General features: G+C 46.4%; 2 protein-coding genes across 2 annotated transcripts; both read right to left on the bottom strand.

Moving 5' to 3' along the window:
• Positions 1 to 823: 823 nt before the first annotated feature.
• Positions 824 to 1,696, bottom strand: LOC140075654 (taste receptor type 2 member 40-like). The gene has a single exon (XM_072121795.1). It carries the CDS (start codon positions 1,694 to 1,696, stop codon positions 824 to 826), a length of 873 nt encoding a protein of 290 aa, XP_071977896.1.
• A 7,020-nt stretch (positions 1,697 to 8,716) lies between these two features.
• LOC140075650 (taste receptor type 2 member 40-like) lies at positions 8,717 to 9,622 on the bottom strand. The gene has a single exon (XM_072121785.1). It carries the CDS (start codon positions 9,620 to 9,622, stop codon positions 8,717 to 8,719), a length of 906 nt encoding a protein of 301 aa, XP_071977886.1.
• Between the last annotated feature and the right edge of the window lie 9,382 nt (positions 9,623 to 19,004).

Genomic DNA, 19,004 nt, shown 5'->3' with positions numbered 1-19,004 from the left:
TAGTTGTAGTTATTGTCATTGTTTCTGTTAAAATTGTTATTGTTGGCAAAATGGATAATAACTTAGCTGAACATAACTTACTCATATACTGTAAGTCGATTAAGAATGCATAACCATTGATTGTAAAGTCCAGTACAGAAATATGAAACACTGTTATATGATGCTAACATAACTGCATTTATTTGTCACTTGTAAAATACAAAACCTTCAATAAAAATTGAGTTTAAAAAAAAAAAAAAAAAAATAGAATTTGTGTTGCAAGATCAGCACTTACAGGCACCGGGATGAAAAAGGTGGATTCCGGCGGACCAGCGACACCTGATGGATATTGGGCACACGACCTTAGTGAATCCCGGCAGAACCCAAATCAGCGTCGGAGAACACGCCACTGGATCGCGACAGGACCGAGTAAATAAATGGGCCCCAATGACCCACATTGATAATTGAAATTCAATTGATGCAGAAAGTATATTGGAAAATTGTATAACTTATTCTTACACACAGAAAACTTGTGTATTTGCTGTGGGGAAAGTTGCCAAAACTCATAAAAATAGATGAAACTTAATAATTGTAATAATAATTATGACCCCGAAAAAGGAGAGACAATTGTAGATGGTGACTCCATGGGAGATCATGGTTGGCCTCACAGAGATGCACCTTCTACATAGACATAGGAGGAACATGAGGGCTGAGGTCCGTATATTGTATCAGGGAACATGGACTTGTGCCGTCCTCACCGCCTCTATATTACACACATTACAGCTGGATTATAATACATACATACATTATAGTCTAGAATAGAACATCTCTCCCTACTTCTATATCACTTCATCATGTTACAAGTAAATAACTTTGTTTTGAGCTTTGCATTCCCCTGAATGAAGATGATGGACTGGAAAGTAGAGTAACACATTACGAGTACCCAGCAGGCCGTGTCAACCACCAAACCCAAAGTCAACTGTGACGTCAATAAACCGGCAGATACCAAACACAAGATGAGGTCTAGGATCAGGCGGGTGACCATGGTTCTCACCGCTCCCATGTGGGCCTTTAGCTGAGGCCTCCTGAAGTTACTTTCCTTTCTCTTTACCCGTAGGACGTGGCTCAGGAGGGAACAGACGCTCAGCACAATAGACGTAAACGTTACAAGAAAGGGGACAAGGCAACCGAATATCATGTTAAAGATTTTGTGTGGTTGGACCATATTAAACTTATAATCCGTCCCATTGGGAAGAACCGTTATCTGTAGAGTCCACAGAAACGGGACATTGATTAGAAGAGAGCCAATGGTGGATCCTATGAGGAGTCCAGGGATACAGGAGAAGAAGTGACGTTTCATCTGTGAGTAGAAGTGATTGTGATGGTTGACCAGCTTCAGGCAGTAGTAGATGGAGAGCCAGGCGGCATGCCAGAAGCTCAGCTCTATGAGAAAGTAAAGAACTGCAAAGTCCATCACATAGACTTCTTCTACAAAGGTCAGATAACTATTAAAGACATATAGGAAGCCATCAAGTGTGACGGAGCACTGCAGGAGGACATTGGTGACCGCTGTGGAGAAGATGATGTATTCCACTGGTTGATATATCCGGCCCCAGGTTCTGCCGTATTCAGCGACTATCGATGAGTTCATGAAGAGCCCAGATACGGTTGTGGTTAGTAAAACTATTGCCTTGACAATCCTCACTGACAGCAGCATGATGGCCTGATGGATGGTCTCTGGAGGTCAATGGATGAAGGACTGGAAGACGCCAGGAGAGATGTCCACACATTGGATGCAAATCCCTGGTATTTGTATATTGTGTTTACAGTTTTCTTACCGCAGGGAAATTATATGAAAAAGCAAGAAATGACTCGATGGAAGCCGTAGGTCAAGTATCGCTTTATCCGGTCTCATCCGTCCATTACAGCCAAACATTTAAAAACCCACTAAAACACCTATAAGTTTATATAAAGGTATAAAAACCTTGTACCATGTTCTATCAGAGATAATAGACTCCCGTTATTTGCTCCTATTACCTCCTACATTTAATGGTCCTGTCCACACCCATTGATCCGTTGATAGTCTATGGAAAGAGGGGGGGGGGGCAATGGCTAGTAATCTATAGCATCTGGTGTTTTATGTTTTTTAAAATAGATCTGGATAAACCATCACCCTACAGTCCAGGAAGAAGTGGGATAACAGTAGCACCATAGTGCGGAGGACGTCCTTATCATTCTGTCCCATGTCCACCTCCAGGAGCTTCACTCCTTTTATTGCCTCAATCCTCGATCACTGTATAACCAGAGGGGTTTTCTTATTTCTCTACCAGCACCAGCAGTCTCCAGAAACCACCATCATCCTCAATATCAACCTCATAAATTATCAATACATAAAGGGGTATTTTACCTCTCTGCCCGAGGAGTTGTCCTCCACCTGCCCAGACCGTTTCCATAACCCGCCAGTTTAATGCATCCAGGAGTTGTCCTTCATAGCTTTCTATGTTCTGCAGCTTTACGGTGGACAGACCTCTGTGTAGTTTGTAGGGGTTTTTTTTATAATAAATGATGAGAAGGGTTTAGGTTTAGGGCCTAAGGGATCAGGTTTAGGGTTGAGATTGTGTCTAAGATCTAAGTTGTTCCACAATATAAAGTTGGAGGTCTCTATCTTGATTAGAAGGTTTAGAGATTAGGACGTATGGGTTTTCTACAGATTCCCTTATGCAATGTTGTTTGTGTTAGTATTTAGGAGACCCATAGACACGTTGACTTGTAACCTTAATGTCTTCTCATGAGCCCGGCACCAACATTGTTCTCTAATCTCCACAATCACAAAATGTTGTTAATTTTTGTGCTTTCACATCCAGTGGTGCAGCCAATGTTTCAGAGATTTGCTCCTCATCAGTGCAAGAACGGGGGTTGAGGGGCTGTTTTGGTTAGGGGAGAGGCCATTGAGTCCAAAGAGGGGATGTATCCTCTTTCCCTGTACAGTTTGCAGTTGTTGGGGGATCATTTGTTAATTTCTATGTTATCATGATATTTTTGTCTTTTCATTAGCTTTGGGTTTCCAGTAATTAGAATCACAGACTGCAGGGAGGGGAAGAGCAATGTCATTATCCAGGCAAGGTTTCCTAGGACAACCCCAACATTCAACGAAAACAACATAGTGGCCATTACAATAACACAGGAAATCAGGTCTAAGACCAGCAGCAGAGACATTGTCCTGACTGCACGGATGTGTCCCTCAAGCTGAGAAGACTTCATATCTGACGAGTTCTTCTGAATCCTCCAGATGTGTCTCAGGAGAGATTTGACACTCAGCAGGATACAGAGAAGAGTTAAAAGAAATGGCGTAAAGGAGCCAAGTATGACCTTCACGGCTATGAAAGAGAAGCTTAGGCCAAAACTATAAGAGTGGACACTCGAGTTGCTGACATTGTCTGGAGGCATCTTTATACATCTCTAACCTGGTGATGAAAGTTGACCAGTTTCAAGCAGTAACAGATGGAGAGCCAAGAGGTGTTCCAGAAACAAAGATCACTAAAAGACAAGAACATGAAGAAAAATGATGAGAGCGCAATGTCGGGGAGAAGGAGAAAGACGCCAGAATAAAGCAATATTCCTCCATAAGTGACTAAGATCTGGAAGAGAGCGTTGGCTGAAGCTATGGTCAGGACTATTTTATCATATCCTCCAGTTCTCAGACGTTGCCTTCTGTTTTTGGCATGAACAACAACCATGGTGACATTCAAAAGGACTCCCGAAACCAAAGTGATGAGGACAACACCCAAAATGATCCATAATGACCATGTCATTGTCCCAGTGTCAGGAGCTTCGTCTGGTCGTGTTTCTGAGGAAAGTTCAGCAGTTTATGTGCCACAGCTAAAACCATTAAAGTTGAAATCAGTCAGAAATTTGGTTTTTACTTTGTGAGGGAGGTTTGGTTTGTAACCAAATTTTCTTAAGGCTGATAGGACAGAACAGGTGTCACTTAGAACATCAAAAGGACCATGCAATGAGTACGGAGACAGAAGAGTAAAGATGCAAAACAATAATCCCTGAAGATCTCCATATGTCATGCCCAGCATTCTGCTCCTCGCCCCATGTTCTTCTGAGTCTATCATTGTCAAGGTCTTCATTATGGACCTCCTCTTCCTCATTCCCACTATCGTTCTGCTACCTATGTGCACATACTATGGCTCCGAATGGGTCATCACCACCGACCAGCCAAGGTCCAGCGGTCACAGTATTTATTAGCATCTTCACTCTGCATCCTGACCAATTATCTACCTACTGTACTGCTAGAACTCCACCAACAAAGACCACCACATCCTAGTGATAACTTATACCTTCTGTTATTGGTCAGAGTTCTGCTGTCACTGGTTGCTGTCTTTTCAGGAGACTTTGCCCATGGAAGGAAACTGGTTCTGAGTGTTTGATTGTCAGGGTGTTGTTGGGTGTGTGCTATCTGCATTGTAATGAATATGACTTGAGACTAAACCTGGTGGTGGAGTCTACAGCCGGTGATACCAGGAAGTCCACGGCTGTAGACTCCACCACCAGGTCTAGCCTCAAGTCATATATATTATATTACAATGCAGTTAGCACACATCATGACAAGGAGTTATTATGAGAGGGGAGTCTTTCTCTCCCGAACCTAATTAATAACTATCATTGATCAATTATCAGCTGCTATGGTCATTCGGGCATCACAGATGGTCCAGGATCCAATGAATTGGCATCAAACACTCAGAATTTACCTCGGGTTCAGTTGTGAGTTATTGCACTGGATGGGGCCATGGTCGGGGCCGTGTACTTACTGTAGGATTGTGCTCATGCTGACAGCTACATGATTTTCCTATGGAAATTAGATGGTATTTAGCTAAATCGACTATTTGCTTTCTCTCCACTGAATAAACTCCCGTCTTTCGTGATGTAAATCTCCTAATTTGCTTTTAAAATTGTGGTCAGTTTTTTGTTACATGGAAAAACCATCCGTCCAGTCTGGAGGCATCTACCACCCAACTATCTCTACTGATGCTGAAGAGGCCTGGAGCCTGATGCTGAATCTTTATTTCTGCTTCTTTAAGAACATCGTAGAGCGGTAGGTAGACTTCGCCATGTTTTGAGCAGCACCCAACTCTTGTCATGAGGAACACGTTGGTGCATTCCAGTCTATGATGTTTATAAAGAAGCATTCAGCATTTTATTACGACGTTGGGATCCAAACTTCTTCCATGGATGCATTCCCCACAGTCCAGCAGGCGTCGCATTGCACCCCCTCATCCTCAGTACTTGGCCTTATCCCCCTGGCCCGTCTTATGTGGTGATTGGGAAGTGTAAGAAAGTCTAAGCACAGAATTGTATTGGACAAGTCTATGGATCCTAATTAGTGAAGCAAAGTTTGTGTCCTGGAACCCCTCATCCCGCTGCACAATAATCCTGCACATATTTTTGACAAATAAAAAGTTTTAAGTGGCAAAGTCCAATTTCTAAACTTATATATCTAAAAAAATATCAATTTAATCCCCTGTTATGTTAAAAAATCCTTCAGCGTTGGACTGGACCAGCAGAGCAGCCGAGGATCCTCCAGTAGGTCCTGACTCAGTGCTGAGTCCTAAAGGTTCAGAGGAAGACAATAGGGCACATTTACTTACCCGGTCCATTCACGATCCAGCGGTGCGTTGTCGGATGTGGATTCAGGTTCTGCCGGGATTCACTAAGGTCGTGCGCCCGATATCCACCAGGTGTCGCTGCTGCGCCGAAGTCCGCCGGAGTTCACCTTCTTCGTCCCGGTGTATGTGAGTGCTGATCTTGCGATACAAATTCTTTTTTAAATTCCGTGTTTTTTCCGAATCCATCAGGTTGTTTGACGGCCACGCCCCCCCAATTTCTGTCACGTGAAAGCCGGCGCCGATTCGTCACAATCCGATCGCGTGCGCCAAAATCCCGGGGCAATTCGACGCAAATTGGAAATATTCGGGAAACCTGGCGAAAGTGCTTAATTCGGACCTTTAGTAAATGAGCCCCAATGTAATTCTTCTGGGGTCTATTCCTGTGGGTGACGGGGGCTGGTCCTATACGACCTCTTACAAACAGTCTATTATCCTATGTATCTGTACATTATCACCTGTAGTAGAGAATGTAAACCCGATCACTAACCCCGATCCTCCCTCTATTCACTACAATGAAACTTTTTCTTGACTCCTAAAGACTTGCAGACCTTCATGTCAAGAATTTTCAAAGATTCTTCCAAATTCCTTTTATACCGTGAAGGGCGATAACGGGATTGAGGCAGATTTACCACTTATCTTACTGTATTCTCTACTCCTGTAACAACATTTAAGGTGATTCATCCAGCACCGCGTCCCCTCTGTTGGACTTGTATTTACCCTCCTCATGTAGGAAGAGGCTAAAGAGCCAAACACAAGCGCAAGCCAAAAAGGGGCGTGTCCTCTGCTACTGTAAGGGGAAAAAACGTAAAAAAAATCTGTAAATACTGCACAAATCCATACACACATCCATTATACAGATACACGGACACATAATGGCTCCAATGATCTTTATTTCGAAAGCACAAAAACTGCATTTAAACATATAAAGAGAAATCAAGATAATTTTATCAAGATAAACCTTCCCTAACAAAATACAGATCTCTATATAATTGTTGTTATATTACTATTAATAAAAATATCTAACACACAAAGACAATTCTACATACAAGATTGAGATACATTGATCGGGTACATGGTGGTCTCCATCCCACAGCGAGACAATGGAAGCTTCCAGAAGAAGTGACAAACCCCCAGGTCGAAATATATGATCCCTGGTGAAAGGGAAACAGAGGGGGATCGGAAACATAAGGGGACGTACAGGGGGGCGTAAACTGGTAAAATTGTAAAAGAGACTACAATGTGAGCTGATGGGGTTGATAATTACCACTGTAGAACAAACAAAATACTGACTTACATCTCTGACTTACTACAGATAAGAGTGGGCTGGACCCATGGAGAAGCTGAATATACATGGTCCCTCAGGTTTCATAATCATCTATTCAGAATCTTCACAAGAGAAATTGCTTTTAAGTCCGAGTCCCCATGTTTATTCTTTTTCTACTGATGACCTTCTCCAGAAGGTTCCTCCTTAGTAGGTTCCTCGTTAGAAGGTTCCCCTTAGAAGGTTCCCCTTAGAAGGTTCCTCCTCAGAAGGTTCCCCTTAGAAGGTTCCTCCTCAGAAGGTTCCTCCTTAAAAGGTTCCCCTTAGAAGGTTCCTCCTTAGAAGGTTCCCCTTAGAAGGTTCCTCCTCAGAAGGTTCCTCCTTAGAAGGTTCCCCTTAGAAGGTTCTTCCTCAGAAGGTTCCTCCTTAGAAGGTTCCCCTTAGAAGGTTCCTCCTTAGAAGGTTCCTCCTTAGAAGGTTCCCCTTAGAAGGTTCCCCTTAGAAGGTTCCTCCTCAGAAGGTTCCTCCTTAGAAGGTTTCACTTAGAAGGTTCCTCTTAGAAGGTTCCTCCTCAGAAGGTTCCTCCGTAGAAGGTTCCCCTTAGAAGGTTCCCCTTAGAAGGTTCCCCTTAGAAGGTCCCTCCTTAGAAGGTTCCCCTTAGAAGGTTCCCCTTAGAAGGTTCCTCCTTAGAAGGTTCCCCTTAGAAGGTTCCCCTTAGAAGGTCCCTCCTTAGAAGGTTCCCCTTAGAAGGTCCCTCCTTAGAAGGTTCCCCTTAGAAGGTTCCTCCTTAGAAGGTTCCCCTTAGAAGGTTCCTCCTCAGAAGGTTCCTCCTTAGAAGGTTCCCCTTAGAAGGTTCTTCCTCAGAAGGTTCCTCCTTAGAAGGTTCCCCTTAGAAGGTTCCTCCTTAGAAGGTTCCTCCTTAGAAGGTTCCCCTTAGAAGGTTCCCCTTAGAAGGTTCCTCCTCAGAAGGTTCCCCTTAGAAGGTTCCTCCTCAGAAGGTTCCTCCTTAAAAGGTTCCCCTTAGAAGGTTCCTCCTTAGAAGGTTCCCCTTAGAAGGTTCCTCCTCAGAAGGTTCCTCCTTAGAAGGTTCCCCTTAGAAGGTTCTTCCTCAGAAGGTTCCTCCTTAGAAGGTTCCCCTTAGAAGGTTCCTCCTTAGAAGGTTCCTCCTTAGAAGGTTCCCCTTAGAAGGTTCCCCTTAGAAGGTTCCTCCTCAGAAGGTTCCTCCTTAGAAGGTTTCACTTAGAAGGTTCCTCTTAGAAGGTTCCTCCTCAGAAGGTTCCTCCGTAGAAGGTTCCCCTTAGAAGGTTCCTCCTTAGAAGGTTCCCCTTAGAAGGTTCCCCTTAGAAGGTCCCTCCTTAGAAGGTTCCCCTTAGAAGGTTCCCCTTAGAAGGTTCCTCCTTAGAAGGTTCCCCTTAGAAGGTTCCCCTTAGAAGGTCCCTCCTTAGAAGGTTCCCCTTAGAAGGTCCCTCCTTAGAAGGTTCCCCTTAGAAGGTTCCTCCTTAGAAGGTTCCCCTTAGAAGGTTCCTCCTCAGAAGGTTCCTCCTTAGAAGGTTCCCCTTAGAAGGTTCTTCCTCAGAAGGTTCCTCCTTAGAAGGTTCCCCTTAGAAGGTTCCTCCTTAGAAGGTTCCCCTTAGAAGGTTCCCCTTAGAAGGTTCCTCCTCAGAAGGTTCCTCCTTAGAAGGTTTCACTTAGAAGGTTCCTCTTAGAAGGTTCCTCCTCAGAAGGTTCCTCCGTAGAAGGTTCCCCTTAGAAGGTTCCTCCTTAGAAGGTTCCCCTTAGAAGGTTCCCCTTAGAAGGTCCCTCCTTAGAAGGTTCCCCTTAGAAGGTTCCTCCTTAGAAGGTTCCTCCTTAGTTTGCTGCTGCTTTGGATGATGATGATGGCTTCAGCTATTGGATATGAGACAATAAGATACCAGATCATTAAAATCGCATCATCAGAGACGCTGGAAGGGAGGCGGAAAAAATATATTAGTATCACATTGTAGATGACGGCAATGAGGAGAAACAGGATCATGGTTCTCGTAGCGTTGAGTTGAGTTTGGAATTTTGAATGTGTAAATCCTCTGTTATTCTGTTTCATTGTCCACATGTGATTTATAAGAGACCACGAGGTGATGGCCGTGGAGATGAAAGCCACGAATAAAGGTAAGAAGGATCCCAGGGTGACAGATGATGCTCTGTAGGCTTCGTTTGTGATGAATTGCCCTCGGAGAAACATGGATTGATACGTTGTGTTCCCCGTAGGATTTATAGCACAAAACCAAATATTTGGAAAACTTACGACAAATAACCCAAATCCTGAAGCAATAAGGACATGGGAGAGGTGGGATGGCAGATGTCTCTTCAGCCACACCACGGTCTGATGACCACAGGTGGTGATGGAGACGCAGTAGTAGACACAGAGCAAAGCGATGAGCCAATAGCTGTAACTGTTCAAGAACAAATTTCCCATCACAAACCAGAGAAGAATTTCATGAGTATAAAACAAATTGGGGGAAAACACATAGATGACCCCTTGTGTGGTCTCCATCAGCTGGAGACAGATGTTGACCATAACCTTGCTTAGGAGGACCTTATCCGATGCACCCAGGGAGAGTCCATTTTTTAGGTTTCCCATATAAACCAGCAGGATGTAGATGTTCATAGATAATCCCAGCAGAGACTCAATCATTAATCCGACTGCGAAGGGGATGAGTCCCAAAATCTCCATAGTGCAAAGTGATGTGTCTATCCTGGAAGCAGGACCTCTGTTATATACAGTCTACTGAGACACATGCAAATACCTGCCAGGACCTCTGTTATACTGAGACACATGCAAATACATGCCAGGACCTCTGTTATACTGGGACACATGCAAATACCTGCCAGGTCCTCTGTTATACTGGGACACCTGCAAATACCTGCCAGGTCCTCTGTTATACTGGGACACCTGCAAATACCTGCCAGGACCTCTGTTATACTGAGACACCTGCAAATACCGGCCAGGACCTCTGTTATACTGGGACACCTGCAAATACCTGCCAGGTCCTCTGTTATACTGGGACACCTGCAAATACCTGCCAGGACCTCTGTTATACTGAGACACCTGCAAATACCTGCCAGGACCTCTGTTATACTGGGACACCTGCAAATACCTGCCAGGACCTCTGTTATACTGAGACACCTGCAATTATCTGCCAGGTCCTCTGTTATACTGGGACACCTGCAAATACCTGCCAGGTCCTCTGTTATACTGGGACACCTGCAAATACCTGCCAGGACCTCTGTTATACTGGGACACCTCGAAAAATACCTGCCAGGTCCTCTGTTATACTGGGACACCTGCAAATACCTGCCAGGTCCTCTGTTATACTGGGACACCTGCAATTATCTGCCAGGTCCTCTGTTATACTGGGACACCTGCAAATACCTGCCAGGTCCTCTGTTATACTGGGACACCTGCAAATACCTGCCAGGACCTCTGTTCTACTGAGACACCTGCAATTATCTGCCAGGACCTCTGTTATACTGAGACACCTGCAAATACCAGCCAGGACCACTGTTATACTGGGACACCTGCAAATACCTGCCAGGTCCTCTGTTATACTGGGACACCTGCAAATACCTGCCAGGTCCTCTGTTATACTGGGACACCTGCAAATACCTGCCAGGTCCTCTGTTATACTGAGACACCTGCAAATACCTGCCAGGACCTCTGTTATACTGGGACACCTGCAAATACCTGCCAGGTCCTCTGTTATACTGAGACACCTGCAAATACCTGCCAGGACCTATGTTATACTGGGACACCTGCAAATACCTGCCAGGACCTCTGTTATACTGAGACACCTGCAAATACCTGCCAGGACCTCTGTTATACTGAGACACCTGCAAATACCTGCCAGGTCCTCTGTTATACTGGGACACCTGCAATTATCTGCCAGGACCTCTGTTATACTGAGACACCTGCAATTATCTGCCAGGTCCTCTGTTATACTGGGACACCTGCAAATACCTGCCAGGACCTCTGTTATACTGGGACACCTCAAAAAATACCTGCCAGGTCCTCTGTTCTACTGAGACACCTGCAATTATCTGCCAGGTCCTCTGTTATACTGAGACACCTGCAAATACCTGCCAGGACCACTGTTATACTGGGACACCTGCAAATACCTGCCAGGTCCTCTGTTATACTGGGACACCTGCAAATACCTGCCAGGTCCTCTGTTATACTGGGACACCTGCAAATACCTGCCAGGTCCTCTGTTATACTGAGACACCTGCAAATACCTGCCAGGACCTCTGTTATACTGGGACACCTGCAAATACCTGCCAGGTCCTCTGTTATACTGGGACACCTGCAAATACCTGCCAGGTCCTCTGTTATACTGAGACACCTGCAAATACCTGCCAGGACCTATGTTATACTGGGACACCTGCAAATACCTGCCAGGACCTCTGTTATACTGAGACACCTGCAAATACCTGCCAGGACCTCTGTTATACTGAGACACCTGCAAATACCTGCCAGGTCCTCTGTTATACTGGGACACCTGCAATTATCTGCCAGGACCTCTGTTATACTGAGACACCTGCAGTTATCTGCCAGGTCCTCTGTTATACTGGGACACCTGCAAATACCTGCCAGGACCTCTGTTATACTGGGACACCTCAAAAAATACCTGCCAGGTCCTCTGTTATACTGGGACACCTGCAAATACCTGCCAGGACCTCTGTTATACTGGGACACCTGCAAATACCTGCCAGGTCCTCTGTTATACTGGGACACCTGCAATTATCTGCCAGGTCCTCTGTTATACTGGGACACCTGCAAATACCTGCCAGGTCCTCTGTTATACTGGGACACTTGCAAATACCTGCCAGGACCTCTGTTATACTGAGACACCTGCAATCATCTGCCAGGTCCTCTGTTATACTGAGACACCTGCAAATACCTGCCAGGTTCTCTGTTATACTGGGACACCTGCAATTATCTGCAAGGTACTCTGTTATACTGGGACACCTGCAAATACCTGCCAGGTCCTCTGTTATACTGAGACACCTGCAATTATCTGCCAGGTCCTCTGTTATACTGGGACACCTGCAAATACCTGCCAGGTTCTCTGTTATACTGGGACACCTGCAATTATCTGCAAGGTACTCTGTTATACTGGGACACCTGCAAATACCTGCCAGGTCCTCTGTTATACTGAGACACCTGCAAATACCTGTCAGGACTTCTGTTATACTGGGACACCTCGAAAAATACCTGCCAGGTCCTCTGTTATACTGGGACACCTGCAAATACCTGCCAGGTCCTCTGTTATACTGGGACACCTGCAATTATCTGCCAGGTCCTCTGTTATACTGGGACACCTGCAAATACCTGCCAGGACCTCTGTTATACTGGGACACCTGCAATTATCTGCTAGGACCTCTGTTATACTGAGACACCTGCAATTATCTGCCAGGTCCTCTGTTATACTGAGACACCTGCAAATACCTGCCAGGACCACTGTTATACTGGGACACCTGCAAATACCTGCCAGGTCCTCTGTTATACTGGGACACCTGCAAATACCTGCCAGGTCCTCTGTTATACTGGGACACCTGCAAATACCTGCCAGGTCCTCTGTTATACTGAGACACCTGCAAATACCTGCCAGGACCTCTGTTATACTGGGACACCTGCAAATACCTGCCAGGTCCTCTGTTATACTGGGACACCTTCAAATACCTGCCAGGTCCTCTGTTATACTGAGACACCTGCAAATACCTGCCAGGACCTATGTTATACTGGGACACCTGCAAATACCTGCCAGGACCTCTGTTATACTGAGACACCTGCAAATACCTGCCAGGACCTCTGTTATACTGAGACACCTGCAAATACCTGCCAGGTCCTCTGTTATACTGGGACACCTGCAATTATCTGCCAGGACCTCTGTTATACTGAGACACCTGCAATTATCTGCCAGGTCCTCTGTTATACTGGGACACCTGCAAATACCTGCCAGGACCTCTGTTATACTGGGACACCTCGAAAAATACCTGCCAGGTCCTCTGTTATACTGGGACACCTGCAAATACCTGCCAGGACCTCTGTTATACTGGGACACCTGCAAATACCTGCCAGGTCCTCTGTTATACTGGGACACCTGCAATTATCTGCCAGGTCCTCTGTTATACTGGGACACCTGCAAATACGTGCCAGGACCTCTGTTATACTGGGACACTTGCAAATACCTGCCAGGACCTCTGTTATACTGAGACACCTGCAATTATCTGCCAGGTCCTCTGTTATACTGAGACACCTGCAAATACCTGCCAGGACCTCTGTTATACTGGGACACCTGCAATTATCTGCAAGGTACTCTGTTATACTGGGACACCTGCAAATACCTGCCAGGTCCTCTGTTATACTGAGACACCTGCAAATACATGCCAGGACCTCTGTTATACTGGGACACCTGCAATTATCTGCCAGGTCCTCTGTTATACTGGGACACCTGCAATTATCTGCCAGGTCCTCTGTTATACTGGGACACCTGCAAATACCTGCCAGGTCCTCTGTTATACTGGGACACCTGCAAATACCTGCCAGGACCTCTGTTATACTGAGACACCTGCAAATACCTGTCAGGACTTCTGTTATACTGGGACACCTCGAAAAATACCTGCCAGGTCCTCTGTTATACTGGGACACCTGCAAATACCTGCCAGGTCCTCTGTTATACTGGGACACCTGCAATTATCTGCCAGGTCCTCTGTTATACTGGGACACCTGCAAATACCTGCCAGGACCTCTGTTATACTGGGACACCTGCAATTATCTGCTAGGACCTCTGTTATACTGAGACACCTGCAATTATCTGCCAGGTCCTCTGTTATACTGAGACACCTGCAAATACCTGCCAGGACCACTGTTATACTGGGACACCTGCAAATACCTGCCAGGTCCTCTGTTATACTGGGACACCTGCAAATACCTGCCAGGTCCTCTGTTATACTGGGACACCTGCAAATACCTGCCAGGTCCTCTGTTATACTGAGACACCTGCAAATACCTGCCAGGACCTCTGTTATACTGGGACACCTGCAAATACCTGCCAGGTCCTCTGTTATACTGGGACACCTTCAAATACCTGCCAGGTCCTCTGTTATACTGAGACACCTGCAAATACCTGCCAGGACCTATGTTATACTGGGACACCTGCAAATACCTGCCAGGACCTCTGTTATACTGAGACACCTGCAAATACCTGCCAGGACCTCTGTTATACTGAGACACCTGCAAATACCTGCCAGGTCCTCTGTTATACTGGGACACCTGCAATTATCTGCCAGGACCTCTGTTATACTGAGACACCTGCAATTATCTGCCAGGTCCTCTGTTATACTGGGACACCTGCAAATACCTGCCAGAACCTCTGTTATACTGGGACACCTCGAAAAATACCTGCCAGGTCCTCTGTTATACTGGGACACCTGCAAATACCTGCCAGGACCTCTGTTATACTGGGACACCTGCAAATACCTGCCAGGTCCTCTGTTATACTGGGACACCTGCAATTATCTGCCAGGTCCTCTGTTATACTGGGACACCTGCAAATACCTGCCAGGTCCTCTGTTATACTGGGACACTTGCAAATACCTGCCAGGACCTCTGTTATACTGAGACACCTGCAATTATCTGCCAGGTCCTCTGTTATACTGAGACACCTGCAAATACCTGCCAGGACCTCTGTTATACTGGGACACCTGCAATTATCTGCAAGGTACTCTGTTATACTGGGACACCTGCAAATACCTGCCAGGTCCTCTGTTATACTGAGACACCTGCAAATACATGCCAGGACCTCTGTTATACTGGGACACCTGCAATTATCTGCCAGGTCCTCTGTTATACTGGGACACCTGCAATTATCTGCCAGGTCCTCTGTTATACTGGGACACCTGCAAATACCTGCCAGGTCCTCTGTTATACTGGGACACCTGCAAATACCTGCCAGGACCTCTGTTATACTGAGACACCTGCAAATACCTGCCAGGACCTCTGTTATACTGGGACACCTGCAATTATCTGCCAGGTCCTCTGTTATACTGGGACACCTGCAAATACCTGCCAGGTCCTCTGTTATACTGGGACACCTGCAAATACCTGCCAGGTCCTCTGTTATACTGGGACACTTGCAAATACCTGCCAGGACCTCTGTTATACTGAGACACCTGCAATTATCTGCCAGGTCCTCTGTTATACTGAGACACCTGCAAATACCTGCCAGGTTCTCTGTTATACTGGGACACCTGCAATTATCTGCAAGGTACTCTGTTATACTGGGACACCTGCAAATACCTGCCAGGTCCTCTGTTATACTGAGACACCTGCAATTATCTGCCAGGTCCTCTGTTATACTGGGACACCTGCAAATACCTGCCAGGTTCTCTGTTATACTGGGACACCTGCAATTATCTGCAAGGTACTCTGTTATACTGGGACACCTGCAAATACCTGCCAGGTCCTCTGTTATACTGAGACACCTGCAAATACCTGTCAGGACTTCTGTTATACTGGGACACCTCGAAAAATACCTGCCAGGTCCTCTGTTATACTGGGACACCTGCAAATACCTGCCAGGTCCTCTGTTATACTGGGACACCTGCAATTATCTGCCAGGTCCTCTGTTATACTGGGACACCTGCAAATACCTGCCAGGACCTCTGTTATACTGGGACACCTGCAATTATCTGCTAGGACCTCTGTTATACTGAGACACCTGCAATTATCTGCCAGGTCCTCTGTTATACTGAGACACCTGCAAATACCTGCCAGGACCACTGTTATACTGGGACACCTGCAAATACCTGCCAGGTCCTCTGTTATACTGGGACACCTGCAAATACCTGCCAGGTCCTCTGTTATACTGGGACACCTGCAAATACCTGCCAGGTCCTCTGTTATACTGAGACACCTGCAAATACCTGCCAGGACCTCTGTTATACTGGGACACCTGCAAATACCTGCCAGGTCCTCTGTTATACTGGGACACCTTCAAATACCTGCCAGGTCCTCTGTTATACTGAGACACCTGCAAATACCTGCCAGGACCTATGTTATACTGGGACACCTGCAAATACCTGCCAGGACCTCTGTTATACTGAGACACCTGCAAATACCTGCCAGGACCTCTGTTATACTGAGACACCTGCAAATACCTGCCAGGTCCTCTGTTATACTGGGACACCTGCAATTATCTGCCAGGACCTCTGTTATACTGAGACACCTGCAATTATCTGCCAGGTCCTCTGTTATACTGGGACACCTGCAAATACCTGCCAGGACCTCTGTTATACTGGGACACCTCGAAAAATACCTGCCAGGTCCTCTGTTATACTGGGACACCTGCAAATACCTGCCAGGACCTCTGTTATACTGGGACACCTGCAAATACCTGCCAGGTCCTCTGTTATACTGGGACACCTGCAATTATCTGCCAGGTCCTCTGTTATACTGGGACACCTGCAAATACCTGCCAGGTCCTCTGTTATACTGGGACACTTGCAAATACCTGCCAGGACCTCTGTTATACTGAGACACCTGCAATTATCTGCCAGGTCCTCTGTTATACTGAGACACCTGCAAATACCTGCCAGGACCTCTGTTATACTGGGACACCTGCAATTATCTGCAAGGTACTCTGTTATACTGGGACACCTGCAAATACCTGCCAGGTCCTCTGTTATACTGAGACACCTGCAAATACATGCCAGGACCTCTGTTATACTGGGACACCTGCAATTATCTGCCAGGTCCTCTGTTATACTGGGACACCTGCAATTATCTGCCAGGTCCTCTGTTATACTGGGACACCTGCAAATACCTGCCAGGTCCTCTGTTATACTGGGACACCTGCAAATACCTGCCAGGACCTCTGTTATACTGAGACACCTGCAAATACCTGCCAGGACCTCTGTTATACTGGGACACCTGCAATTATCTGCCAGGTCCTCTGTTATACTGGGACACCTGCAAATACCTGCCAGGTCCTCTGTTATACTGGGACACTTGCAAATACCTGCCAGGACCTCTGTTATACTGAGACACCTGCAATTATCTGCCAGGTCCTCTGTTATACTGAGACACCTGCAAATACCTGCCAGGTTCTCTGTTATACTGGGACACCTGCAATTATCTGCAAGGTACTCTGTTATACTGGGACACCTGCAAATACCTGCCAGGTCCTCTGTTATACTGAGACACCTGCAATTATCTGCCAGGTCCTCTGTTATACTGGGACACCTGCAAATACCTGCCAGGACCTCTGTTATACTGGGACACCTGCAAATACCTGCCAGGTTCTCTGTTATACTGGGACACCTGCAATTATCTGCAAGGTACTCTGTTATACTGGGACACCTGCAAATACCTGCCAGGTCCTCTGTTATACTGGGACACCTGCAATTATCTGCCAGGTCCTCTGTTATACTGGGACACCTGCAAATACCTGCCAGGACCTCTGTTATACTGGGACACCTGCAATTATCTGCTAGGACCTCTGTTATACTGAGACACCTGCAATTATCTGCCAGGTCCTCTGTTATACTGAGACACCTGCAAATACCTGCCAGGACCACTGTTATACTGGGACACCTGCAAATACCTGCCAGGTCCTCTGTTATACTGGGACACCTGCAAATACCTGCCAGGTCCTCTGTTATACTGGGACACCTGCAAATACCTGCCAGGTCCTCTGTTATACTGAGACACCTGCAAATACCTGCCAGGACCTCTGTTATACTGGGACACCTGCAAATACCTGCCAGGTCCTCTGTTATACTGGGACACCTTAAAATACCTGCCAGGTCCTCTGTTATACTGAGACACCTGCAAATACCTGCCAGGACCTATGTTATACTGGGACACCTGCAAATACCTGCCAGGACCTCTGTTATACTGAGACACCTGCAAATACCTGCCAGGACCTCTGTTATACTGAGACACCTGCAAATACCTGCCAGGTCCTCTGTTATACTGGGACACCTGCAATTATCTGCCAGGACCTCTGTTATACTGAGACACCTGCAATTATCTGCCAGGTCCTCTGTTATACTGGGACACCTGCAAATACCTGCCAGGACCTCTGTTATACTGGGACACCTCGAAAAATACCTGCCAGGTCCTCTGTTATACTGGGACACCTGCAAATACCTGCCAGGACCTCTGTTATACTGGGACACCTGCAAATACCTGCCAGGTCCTCTGTTATACTGGGACACCTGCAATTATCTGCCAGGTCCTCTGTTATACTGGGACACCTGCAAATACCTGCCAGGTCCTCTGTTATACTGGGACACTTGCAAATACCTGCCAGGACCTCTGTTATACTGAGACACCTGCAATTATCTGCCAGGTCCTCTGTTATACTGAGACACCTGCAAATACCTGCCAGGACCTCTGTTATACTGGGACACCTGCAATTATCTGCAAGGTACTCTGTTATACTGGGACACCTGCAAATACCTGCCAGGTCCTCTGTTATACTGAGACACCTGCAAATACATGCCAGGACCTCTGTTATACTGGGACACCTGCAATTATCTGCCAGGTCCTCTGTTATACTGGGACACCTGCAATTATCTGCCAGGTCCTCTGTTATACTGGGACACCTGCAAATACCTGCCAGGTCCTCTGTTATACTGGGACACCTGCAAATACCTGCCAGGACCTCTGTTATACTGAGACACCTGCAAATACCTGTCAGGACTTCTGTTATACTGGGACACCTCGAAAAATACCTGCCAGGTCCTCTGTTATACTGGGACACCTGCAAATACCTGCCAGGTCCTCTGTTATACTGGGACACCTGCAATTATCTGCCAGGTCCTCTGTTATACTGGGACACCTGCAAATACCTGCCAGGACCTCTGTTATACTGGGACACCTGCAATTATCTGCTAGGACCTCTGTTATACTGAGACACCTGCAATTATCTGCCAGGTCCTCTGTTATACTGAGACACCTGCAAATACCTGCCAGGACCACTGTTATACTGGGACACCTGCAAATACCTGCCAGGTCCTCTGTTATACTGGGACACCTGCAAATACCTGCC

The sequence above is a fragment of the Engystomops pustulosus genome, chromosome 8 (assembly GCF_040894005.1).
Source record: "Engystomops pustulosus chromosome 8, aEngPut4.maternal, whole genome shotgun sequence".
NCBI lineage: Eukaryota > Metazoa > Chordata > Amphibia > Anura > Leptodactylidae > Engystomops > Engystomops pustulosus.
Note: the sequence above shows the minus strand (reverse complement) of the source record. Positions and strands in the feature narration are given on the sequence as shown.

What these genes read in the sequence shown, in the direction of transcription:
- LOC140075654 (XM_072121795.1), bottom strand. Translation starts at nt 1,696, where the DNA reads ATGCTGCTGTCAGTGAGGATTGTCAAGGCAATAGTTTTACTAACCACA.
- LOC140075650 (XM_072121785.1), bottom strand. Translation starts at nt 9,622, where the DNA reads ATGGAGATTTTGGGACTCATCCCCTTCGCAGTCGGATTAATGATTGAG.